This window comes from Micrasema longulum, unplaced genomic scaffold (assembly GCF_059751315.1).
Source record: "Micrasema longulum isolate JH-2025_06_02 unplaced genomic scaffold, ASM5975131v1 h1tg000049l, whole genome shotgun sequence".
NCBI classification, from domain to species: Eukaryota; Metazoa; Arthropoda; class Insecta; order Trichoptera; family Brachycentridae; genus Micrasema; species Micrasema longulum.
In genome coordinates this window covers 907,107-919,626 of record NW_028277256.1, presented here as the reverse complement: position 1 = coordinate 919,626, position 12,520 = coordinate 907,107, and the positions used below count along the sequence as shown (strand labels likewise).

The 12,520-nt window shown below is 36.0% G+C and overlaps 2 protein-coding genes across 3 annotated transcripts; both read right to left on the bottom strand.

The window, feature by feature from the left end:
* Window positions 1–94: 94 nt before the first annotated feature.
* LOC148285189 (target of rapamycin complex subunit lst8-like) lies at window positions 95–8,997 on the bottom strand. The gene is given in 7 exon segments (XM_088229092.1): window positions 95–1,138; window positions 1,431–1,573; window positions 2,815–3,017; window positions 4,595–4,745; window positions 4,835–4,896; window positions 6,204–6,356; window positions 8,693–8,997. Coding segments are annotated over 7 exon segments (852 nt in total). The 5' UTR covers window positions 8,711–8,997; the 3' UTR covers window positions 95–1,016.
* A 673-nt stretch (window positions 8,998–9,670) lies between these two features.
* On the bottom strand, window positions 9,671–11,917 carry LOC148285188 (high mobility group protein D-like). Of its 2 annotated transcripts, XM_088229069.1 has the most exons (4): window positions 11,532–11,917; window positions 10,718–10,871; window positions 10,391–10,531; window positions 9,671–10,316 (listed from the first exon to the last, which is right to left on the bottom strand). In XM_088229069.1, the coding sequence occupies exons 2-4, from the start codon at window positions 10,865–10,867 to the stop codon at window positions 10,248–10,250; spliced, it is 360 nt and encodes a 119-aa protein (XP_088085195.1). In that variant the 5' UTR covers window positions 10,868–10,871; window positions 11,532–11,917; the 3' UTR covers window positions 9,671–10,247. The 2 variants fall into 2 exon arrangements, with proteins under 2 accessions (XP_088085195.1, XP_088085188.1); XM_088229062.1 differs by lacking the exon at window positions 9,671–10,316 and having other exon boundaries at window positions 10,370–10,531; window positions 10,706–10,871; window positions 11,532–11,707.
* Between the last annotated feature and the right edge of the window lie 603 nt (window positions 11,918–12,520).

Here is a 12,520-nt window from a genome sequence, read left to right as displayed (position 1 = left end):
TTACCATTTTGTTGCCTATTTCAATTTTGCTGCCTGCTCAGTTGATAGGATATGTTTTATTTCTCATTTGTTTGATTTAAAAAAATAAAATAAATTTTTAATTAATTTTATCATGTAAAAAAAATACGCAATAACAATTTACATACGTACATATATGTAATATAATTCTTATGGCTTATCTATTATATTATTTACATTGCGTTTACAAGTAATAGTAAACAGGTATAAATATACATCTAAACAAAACTGACAATATTAAAGTTTAGAATCATAAATAAGTAGAGTTAAATTATAATAGAGCTGAGTCTTCCAGGTGACCTTGGATGCGCAGTAAATCTGATTTGATTAATCTGTGACATGCGTCACATATTGTGTAAAGTTTACATTATGTGGCAACATGTAATTTTAAGCACACTATATTGGCAAAACACCATGAGCAAAAAAATTACCCGAACGGAACTCAACTTAATTTTATTATATGTGCTTGTAATCTTTGGCACTTCCACACGTCATATGCTTAAAGTAAAAATGTGGTGAACGTAGAAATATTTTTTTTTTTTTAAATCTCTGAGATCCCACTTTAGTGTGGGATCTTAGAGATCTGTATGTATTAATTAGACATGTATTAATATTTTGCCATGGATTATGAAACATAAAAAAATAGACTTGGTTTAATAAAGCAGCCAGATTTATACAATGCATTCTTGTGTCGTCATCCTCGAAGAAAAACTGTACCATTAGGAAACATTACTTAATGAGATGAAGTGTTTAAATTTAATTTTTAAAACCCAAACATTATTACTAGTATTAAATGTACAAGTCTTAGTATTCAATAAAACTATAAACAATAACAATATTTGTCATTAAAAAAAAAACTTCAGGTGCCTTCTCCATCCCATTCATAAATTAAGTTTTGTTAGTGTTTTCTTTCGAGTGCAGCGATACATTGTAGGTTTGTATTACATGAATATTAATATTCCTGTTCTTCGTATAAATCAAAGACATGTGAAAAATGTTTAAACCGAGATGACATCATCCCTAAAAGCAAGAGCAGTTATTGCTTTCTGGTGGCCGCCATATTCTCTCTCAATATTTCCCGTACTAACGTTCCACAATCTCGCATACCCGTCAGAAGAACCTGCAAATATTTTTAGATTAGGGTCAGGTGGGGAATAGTGCACCTCAACAGTAATAATATTTCCTTTATTTTTCTTCAATGCAACCCTTTTTTTACAGCCAATATCCGCCATCTTAATGCAGAGCTAATTTAATAATAGTATTCATGATTTTTGTAGTATGTAATTGAAAATACTGTGAAGTAGTGATTTAAAAAATAAGTCATTTCATTGTTGTTCGCCATTCGCGTTCTCCGTATGCCACACCGGGCCCGGTAACTAGAAATCTAAAGGTCAGGAGTGAGGAGGCATTACCTGTGAAGACATACTCTGAGTCGGCACTGAAGGCTGTGTCCCACACCCAGCGTTGGCTGTCATACTTCAGCTCCCGCACGAGGCTGAAGTCCTCAGTACGCCACACTCGGGCAGTGCAGTCACCGGATGTGGTAACTAGCAAACTAGAAATCAAATATTAAACGGGTTAGTTGTAAGTAATAAGATCTATATTGTTTGTTTACTAGCCGTTGACTAAAAACGTGATGGTGAACCCATGTTTCGGCTGCTGCAATGGTAGCCAAAACGTGCTTACGAATCCAACTTACACGGAATGAACCAAAAAAGATACATATCGATAACAGTGACCGTGAAAACCTACGCACCTACATATTTGGATTATTTGATCCACATTTGCATAAAATAAAACTTAATTATTACAAACCACTTTTGAAACATATTTTATGTCAATTGCTATTATAATACTTTATGTACTTTTTAACCATATATTTTAAGAGCCCTCTGGGCGTTTATAAAATAAATATCAATATCACAGCATGAAATTAAAAAAGCTACTGAAGCTTTTTTTAAAATAGCTTGACTATTTTAAATTATGAATTACTATAATTCCATCTAAATTTATTGTAAACAGAGAGGGAAAACATTTTTGAAAAGGGAATATGGAAGCCTAAGCATTTGCAGGGCTTATGACCTGTCATTGGTTGGATTAAGTTGCCACTTTACAAACTGTGTAACATTTATAATTCTGCTGATTTTTAAACATCCACATTTCCTGAACTCTTTCATTTTAAAATTTATTTCAACAGAGAGGGAAAAAAAATTTGAGAAGGGAATATGGAAGTCTAGGCATTTACAGGGCTTATGACTTGTCATTGGCTGGTTTAAGTGGCCACTTTTATTTTATTTTTCTTCAAAAGAGCTGAAACCTTTATTGATATGGGTGAATTATTGATTACATAGTGTGTAAAGTGGCCACTCAAATCAGCCATATCTCTAGACGAGAATGCACGAATGTACTGGAGAAGACTGTCATGCTGGGCAGCGTGCCTGGAAGAAGACCGAGGGGTCGATCGGATAGATCGATAAGGTTAAGGAGGCTGCCAACTTTACCTCTGCGGATGTGGTGCACATTGCTGAAGATAGACAGGTGTGGAGAAGTTTGGTGCATCTTTCAAACTTGGGAAATCCTGACCATCACTCACGAGGAACCCGACTGTAGATGAAAGAAACCAGCAAATGACAGTTCATAAGCCCTGTAAATGTTTAGACTTCCATATTCCCTTCTGAAAAATGGTTTTCCTCTGCAATAAATTTAGATCTAAATAACTCCCTAGGGAGTGAAATCCAGCCTGTCTACAAACATTTGGGCACACTGTTACTACATTTCCTATTATGAAGTATTTACCTGGAGTCGGGGCTGAACTTACAGCGAAGTGCGTACTTGGGATGTGCCTCCAGCTTATGTTTGGGGCTTAGCTTGGTGGGTTGGTCCTCTCCACTAGTGGAGAGCGACCACACATAGCAGTGCCCCTTGTTGTTCACGGCCGCCATGAGTCGCCCCTCACCATCGATTGCAATGTCCTGAATCGAAGACTCCGCTTACGGAATCTACCATAAGCAGTGTTATCTATATAATCATTTCTATGATGCCACAGAAAGCAATTTGAACATTATTGACATGATTAAACATTAAATTTGCACTCCTTAATTATTTCTTTAAATTGTGTAGATAGTCAGAATATGACCAATTCAGTCCATTTAGTATTTGAAAGAAAAAATCACATAACTTTTTAATTTTATTTTTAGAAATTGCCTGTCAATTTCAAATAAAGAGCAAAACCTGTATCGCTTTGGCTTTTGGATTTTAAAGACTTGATGACTTAAAAAAATACTTTCTGAAGTCCGAAGGACAGATCGACCGGGGCCCGAATAACTGAAGTCCGAAGGACAGATCGACCGGGGCCCGAATAACTGAAGTCCGAAGGACAGATCGACCGGGGCCCGAATAACTGAAGTCCGAAGGACAGATCGACCGGGGCCCGAATAACTGAAGTCCGAAGGACAGATCGACCGGGGCCCGAATAACTGAAGTCCGAAGGACAGATCGACCGGGGCCCGAATAACTGAAGTCCGAAGGACAGATCGACCGGGGCCCGAATAACTGAAGTCCGAAGGACAGATCGACCGGGGCCCGAATAACTGAAGTCCGAAGGACAGATCGACCGGGGCCCGAATAACTGAAGTCCGAAGGACAGATCGACCGGGGCCCGAATAACTGAAGTCCGAAGGACAGATCGACCGGGGCCCGAATAACTGAAGTCCGAAGGACAGATCGACCGGGGCCCGAATAACTGAAGTCCGAAGGACAGATCGACCGGGGCCCGAATAACTGAAGTCCGAAGGACAGATCGACCGGGGCCCGAATAACTGAAGTCCGAAGGACAGATCGACCGGGGCCCGAATAACTGAAGTCCGAAGGACAGATCGACCGGGGCCCGAATAACTGAAGTCCGAAGGACAGATCGACCGGGGCCCGAATAACTGATGTCCGAATGGCCGATTAACAGAGGAGTTTTCTAACAGGTAACATAAATTTAATAAGATTTTTTTTTATGCAAAGAATATATTTGTGTTCTAGTGATATTTGCTAATTTCCAATTTTGGAGCAATTTTCAACTAGTCATAAATGGGTTTTGTCTGTAGGTATCTACTTTTTTCTTTATTTTATACTAGTTTACACGGCCTTGCCTTTTATAAACATACATTAAACATAACAGTGTTCTATTACAAAATTATAAAATAATACAAAAACAATAAAGGTATACATATTAGAGAGTTTTAAAAATGATATTAATATATTGTGCTATGTATATTATAATACTAAGTAATACATTATTAGGTAAGATAACACAGAAAATTAGGAATGGCCAAAATGATAAATTCTTAATTTGTCAGTATTGTTGCAATGTCTTGATATTTGATTGAATTAGATTGAATTGAATTCTTTATTTAGTTCATAATTTTAATATCTTTAATTTCAATATTTCTGTGCTTCATTTGTTTTTATCATATATTTCTTGCAACTCACATGCTGTGGACAGTTTCAATATTGAATATTTTACCATTTCCTTTCAAAAATTCCGTTTAATGTATTGTTTTTTTTTAAAATTTAATAAATAAATTACCAGCTGTTCGTTGTGATCTGTCTTAAGGTCCCACAGGTGGATAATGCCACTCTGGTCTCCCACCATTATCTCAGCCTGGTTTGGGTGGAGGCATACGGCATTCACAGGAGCCGATACTTGGAATATCCTCTGACACTGTAACTGCCTAGATCTAAAACCAAAATATATAACATAAAACATAAGATGTCTATTTGACACTATAAAACAAACATAACTGTGTTTTTAACCAAATATATTTACCTCAAATCCCAAATCCTTGCTGTAGAATCTTCTCCGCCAGTATACATCCATTTTCCATCTTCCTGTAAATGTCAAAATCATACAATTCGAAGCGGCTCTATATTATAAAAACTACGCAAGTACTGTTAGTAGTAATTACAAAGTTTTAAATAAGAAAATGTCAAATGTTTGTTAGGAGTGTTACTTCCAAGCGTCGTTTGGCCAGACAAGTTCGAACATGAAAACATTTTTATAAAATCCAACTGTTAAGAGGATATGCGGTGGAAGAGCGATTTGATGAATAGGAATTTGAATATAGTTTTTTCGTCACTCTCTCGCATATACCTCCGCGACTACTGTTATATATATCGCATGTCTGAAGAGGGCAGATAAATTTAAGGGTTTTTGGATGGTCCTAACTCCTATAAAAGACCATTTATCAAATAAAACAAACAATAGGGACATGCCAATGGTGGAAAGTGGCAAGCGGTGATTTTTTTATAGGTAATCTACAAAAAATATCATTAATTTGTACCTACATATAAGAACATAATATATAATTAATAATTACAAATGGCTATTTTTTGTAATTATTTTATGTGAAAATCAACTAAAACAACAATTACTATTAACTTTGTGATATACATAGCTTTATTCTGCACTATTTTATTCACTATTTTATTCACATTGATAATGCCAAAAATAGCCATTTTGAATGCCACATGTCCTATGTGATACATAATGTCAACAGTATCCTATCAAAGAATAAAAGTCATTAAGAAATAAAGTTTGAAATACTAACTTCCAAATAGAGAATCTTCAAATAATATTTGTAATCTGCAAGCTTGTTTTAGTACTAAAATACCGCAACTGGGTAAAATATAGTGTACTTTTTTGTATGGATGAATAAGCGGAGGTAATTGGCTAGTTTCATCGTTCACTGAGAACGGGCTGGGCGCACTTTATAGATATTTTTTATAGGAAGATATAAACGGTGGTGATTTATAATAAATAACAACTGTTTTATAATTTTCCCATAAACATAGTTACTTTAAAACATTGTTTTCGAAAGTCAAATATAATGGTAAGCTGTGCATAATTCCTTATTTAGACTATTCGTCCCTGATATCTACAGTGTGTATAAAAAATCATCGATCCCGTGCCAAAATCCAGGGAGAAAATACAAAAATACGTTTGTATGAAGAAAAGTCAGACTGCATATCTCCTTAAGTGGCTAAGATCTCTAAGACTAGCATCTGAGGCAACTGATTATATTTGCTACAAAACTCAAACGCAATATTTAAGACTAGTTGAAAATGGTCCCAAATAGATTTACATAAGAATGCATTTTTTTGAATAATAAAAAATTATTAATTTAGTTTAAATTTACCTGAAAACCAACTCTAGAAATATTCTTGGAAATTCCATCATAGTTAATTACAGGATCGGGATTGGAGCTAACAAGGTCGTACATGCGGATGTGTTGATAGCCGCACGCTGCTACCATCAACTTGTCTGGCATTATATCAAGTGCACTGATTTGCTAAATAAATATTTAAAAAAAACCTATTTATTTTATACTCATCATTAATCAATTTATATATATACATATATAAATATATATGTATATTTATATATATTTATATATATATATATTAAGGTAGCAGAAGGTCTGCAGAAACAAGGATCAACAAAGCGGCAGAAATATTTTTCAATTTCAATTTTTATTCAATTTTATTTATTCATATATTTGTACATTACAAAATGGAATATCTTAATTCATACATATAGAAATAATTAAAATAATAAGGTAAAATTAGGTATATATAAAAATAGCACGTGAGTATGCATAAAATACAAAAAAAATATGCTAAAAAAGTAAGAGAATCTTGTAACGAAAAACTCCCTCAGAGACCTGAAAAATGTCTACGTCCAAAGTAATATTGTTCAACATAGAGATAGCCCTTCCAACAGGCATAACATAAAAAGTGAGGTTAGTTTCCATACTTTCAATGTTGCTCGCTGAAGGTAAATTAAATCCGTGACAAACAGCTTTTCCGGTGACTGAAAAGTCGTATACGGAAGGGGTAGCCAACTTGGTTTGTTCTTTTTATATTTTATTTTCAATTATATATTTATACAATACTCTTGAAATTAAAATCCTGCTGATTTGTAACACAATTCGTCAGCAGGTTCATATTTTTCACTCCCACAGTTTCGCACCTCTGCTGGGAGAGCATTCCATGCCGTAGGGCCTGCGACCGCAAAAGCGCGTTCGCCGAATTTAGTGCGCTGTTTGCGTAGAGGTATAAATACTTTTCCTTTCGACGCAGATGTAGCTGATCTAAGCGTAAAACGTCTGTCAGCTAGTTCATCTGGAATGCAGAGTTCCCTCAGATATTCTGGAGCAGAGTTGTGCAGTGACTTATACATAAGCCAACAGAGTTTGTATTTACCCTCTGTGGAAAACGTAGTCAGTGTAATTTCCGAAGTAGTGGAGTCTCACTCCTGTATTTAACTCACTATTCTTAATATAGTTTGGTAACATGTTACATATTTTAGGAATACTGTATTGCAGTGTCTTTTTGACGTATTTATTAGAATATCTAGGAACAGCTAGCCCTTCTATACTAGTAAACCTGGTTTTGTAAATATATACCAATTTGTGTTTATACTTGGAGTGCAACACATGCTGACAAATTAAGTTGTACCAAAGTAGAGCCCGAATTAAACCCGAGATCTATTTTTTACTGTCCAGAATCTGTGCGATCTACCAATCATCATACCTCTACCCGCACCTAATGGTGTATAGAGCACTGAAATAGAATACCAAATCCAGCATATATCGATCATGTGTTATGTGAAGGTTAGGTGATCAGTCTTACGCCCCAGTGCCAATCCAGGGACTATGGAATATTGCACTGTTAAATTACATCTAAAACACATATTTCACATTGACCATGCCAGGAATCGAACCATGGGCCACAAGCATGGTAGGCGAAAGCGACAACTATTACATTATGAAGCGTCTTCTTGATTATTTTTCCAGGATTTCCTGCTGAGAGAAGCCATCAAGTTGAAAACACCGATCCGAGTTTGAGTTCTGGTAATAGTTCACACTCAGAATTGTATACTTTATCAGCCCGGGCAATTAATATAATTATTTCATAAACTGTATCATAGGTATTTATTTGATTAAATTGATTTTTGTTAGAAGTGCAATACAACCAAATAATTGGTAGCTAGATCTGAAATCTTCGTTGTGATCGACAGTCTTAATATCTATGATTAACCGGTTTGCCACCCCTGCTATATGTGGCCAGCACAGTCGGCCACATCTCTCACACATCCAGGTTGGGAGGGAGGTAGTGGGTAGCTACTTTACTCGCTGTTTTCCTTTACGGTATACTCTTGATATAAACAGACAATAAGCAAGTGTTTCGTAAATGCCTATTTCTAACGATTTTCAAATATTCGAGCTTATTATAAAAAAATATATCACCCACTGTAGTCAGTACTAAACAAATATAATATTGTATATAAACATCGAGCTTTTATTCTAAGGAACATTTAGGTACGCAATGAAATTGAAAATAAACACTGTTCCGTTCATACACACATTATTAAAAAGAAAACAATTAATTTCTTCACATTGATGAGATGTTTCTGTAAATAGTAAATAGTAAATATCAACTGTTAATTCCTTACATGCACTTCAATACAGTAAAATATTAAAGCATATTAATGATGAAGTGAAAGCAAAAATGTTGATCTGAGGTGAGCAAAATCAATCTGCACTAATAAACTGAATGTGAAAATATCTCCGTGTCTTGTAAGTCTATATGTCTTCATAATTCTGAAAAAATATATTTAACGTACTGAATCTGGATGCTGCATTGTTCTGAGGCAAACTCCGGTATGGGCCTGCCATAGTTTTATAACATGGTCATATCCTCCGGTGACGAGCACTACACGGTCTGGAGTTGGAGCTGCCGACGAGTCTCCGCCATTGTTGAAAATCAGATTAAGTGTATTCTAGATATGAATTTCAAAAATAATATCTAGGAATACGTATGTAAAAGCACATTTTTGTTATTTTCTATCATATCTTAATATTTTGACAGATGATCCAAACACCGAACCAAATCTTCACATGAAACAGAAATCTGTTTTACCAACACGAAGAATAGAACACAAACATATACCGTTTCCATAGAAACGAGTATTGTTGGTAACATTGGTGTTATGCAAGCCACGCTAGAAGTGAACGAACCCTTTCGTCTCTTTTCCACCACACCGATGCTTTGGTTGCGTATACTATTTCCGTTTCCGTAGAGCGTCATATAAAATGGCGATATACGAGAAACCTTACACTGGCCTCGTTAAAAACACGAGAAATACGCAGGAATCGATTTTATCTCAAAAAATCATTTGCAGATAAGATTGAAAACCTACGATTCTTAAATCACCCTTTTAAACAACCCATCGAAACGGTACGGCTACGCGGGTGTGGATTTACCGCGCTTTCTCTAGTACTAAATGCTTCATACATCGCCATACTTTGCAAGAGCATTTTCTCTTAGGAACAAAGTAGAGCGCACATGAGGCCCTTTGCAAGGAAGTTTTGAATGTCCCGCCAAATTTCGCGAAAGCACTATCGGTCACAGGACTGATAACCGCTATCCACAAGGATCCTTATGGCATTTTGGGGTCTTAACAACCATTTAGCTCATTTATATAGCGCCACTTTTGTGGAAAATCACCTTCAAGAGCGTATTTGCTTTCTACATAAGTAAAGGGAGGAGGTAGGGGCAGGAAAATGATGCATAAACAACAAAGACTTGGGTTTAAAAAATATTTGTTTTTATTTATAAGAAATTTGCATGAAAATGTAAAACCACTTGACATGAGGAATGCTACTCCATTTTACAAAATAACATGTAAAAACGACAAACCATTTCAAAAACCTACCTATGCGTTAAGTCTGGTTACAGTAATTATCTAATTAAAATCTGACAAACTAATTAAAAAATATTTCCTAAACTTAACGCAGGTACGAACATTGCGAAACAAGTACCTGTGCACTCTTCAGTCAAGATACTTAAATAGTAAAGTTCTCATTCCATCTTTTGGCTGCGATTAATACAATAAAACAGACTGCAATTTACACAAATTTAAAGAGGTAGGTTTACCACTCACACTTCCACCCGACTACACTATTACTTAACATACACAACGAGGAGTTCTCAGTTTATAAAATATGCAGATGGGCCAGTCAGGTAGAGAAGCGCACGGGACTTGTTTGTTTTGTACATATCCCAACACTTACATCTAGCAGTTACTCAACTGGCGAGTCGACGTAATAAATAAACATGAAGTATTGAAGTTATCATTATTATTAATATGAACAGGGACTCGGCGGGGGGCATCCAGATCAATCACTCTCTTCTTCCTCCTCCTCGGAAACCTCATCCTCTGACTCGTCCTTCTTCTTCTTGCTCTTCTGGAATGGAAACATTTTGCATTAGACATTGTCGCTCGGCGCATCGGACTATCAACCATCTCGAAATATTATACTAACGGTAACGGCTTCTTGGCTGCCGCTTTCTTCCCTCTCTTCTGGGCCTTCTTGGGCTCGCCACCTCCTCCGTTGGCGTTGAACGCCTCCAGGTCCTTTGTGTACTGCTCCTTGGCTTTGGCAGCTTTGTCCTCCCACACCTGTAAACAAAACGAGTGATGAGCTAGATGCCAGCGGCGGGGCGACACCTGGAAGGGGCTGTAGACGCTTCAGTTGGTGATGCATGTTACAAATAATCACGACTTCATAAACTTGGTGTGTATAGTCATCATTTTAATGGGGCAAGTAAGGTCATTCTAGCAAGGCGTACTAACTGAGATACTAACACTCTTGTCCTTCATCGCCCGCCACATCTCTCCTCCTTTCTTGGCGATCTCTGTGACTTTAAGGCCGGGATGCTGCGACTTGATTTCCTCCCTGGCGCTGTTGAGCCACAGCATGTAAGCGGACATGGGGCGTTTCGGTTTGTCTGCCATTTTTCTGAAAAATAAAAATAAATCCTGTTAAAGCGCATGTATAAATAAGCGACAAATGGAGCAAAGCGCGCTAGCATTGCGCTGCCGAGGTTCATACCCTTTTATAGTACGAACTAACTACCTATGTTGACACGCTGAGAAAAGCTTGACCGACGCTTTTGGCGGGAAACCGATTCCGTGAAAACTCGAAAGAATTTTGTTGAAAAAACGATAGAAGACTTAATTTTATGTACTAAAACATCAATTGCAATAGTAAAATAGCCGTAAATGTTGAAAAAAATAATTTATTAAAATTCACGATAAAGCCAAGCTTAATGGGCAAGCCTCGAGGCTAAGCCATTTTGTTTTTTACGATATTTCGATGAAAGTACGCGTTACACGCGGAAATCTGGTTTCAGGAATTTCGAAAAACTTAATAATCTACCACCGCCGGAACAAAGAAAAAGTGTATTGGGAAGAATATTGAAGAGAAATCGCGAATTAATAAAAATGCTTTAGTACTACGGTACCCACGCTAAGTATGAAATGTATGAGAGGAGTAATGGCCATGTTCGAAGTGAAATTCCGAGGTGTAGAAATATTGATATTCGTTAAAAGCGCGCTGAAATGATTGAATAAGCTTAAAATGATCAGACTATTTCATTAGAAAATTACAACAACTCACCTTTAAGTTGGTTTTTACGAATATTTCACTGAAGCAACTGGCGAAGCAAAGGACTCGAACAAACTAGAACAAAATGTATGGAGCCCGTACTAAATGTTCCACGAGAGAGGTGGCTCGATTGGGTTCCGCGTCAGCTCAGCAGCGCCCTCCTCGAATTCAAAAACTTGCGTCACCAATGGTACCAACTTCATCTGTACGCTTGACGCAAAATAATAAATGTACAATAACAAACTAGTAAACGTAATATTTCAGGCATCGTTTGAAGTTTGATTATTCCAATAAAAGTAAATCAAATTTTTTCAAGGTATTCTAATAACTATTTTTTTATTTTCAGTAAAACAAAAATAGTTATATTATGAATACGATAGCTTAAGTGATGAAAACATACGTAGTTTCCTTTGCTTGAGTCTATTGCCAGAAAGAGATGCAGGATTGTGACGTCAGTAAAAAGGCGGAGCTAGATAACGGTTGTAAACTTCCCTATTTCTATAAATTATTTTGAACTGCCAACGGAAAATATGAACGTGAAGCGGGTAGCGTTAGGTATTCACCCCGCTGACTTATATTTTAGCGCGTAGTACATTTTCCCGCCAAAAGCTTATTTCAGTTATAAACCATACATATTATGGATATCTATTGGAAAAACACGACAATATTAAAGGAATCGTTATATTTGGATTATATTAGTACATTTGAATGCAAACATTGCAACTATTTTTTTTTTCAAACTTATATATTATATGACATTATTAATATTTTATACTAAAAAAATAATGGTTTTATCGATCCAAAAAAATTGCTAATGATAAAATAAGGCAAATTCTATATTTCATACTATTTAATAAAACCTGCAAAACAATTTTGAAATACTTCCAATAATGAACTGTTTAGCAAACTAGTTGTAAATATTTATGTTTTCTGCCTTCTGTTAAAATACTTATTTGATCTTCTTATCTCCAAAATATGTTTGAAATAGTATAAAAGCTGTA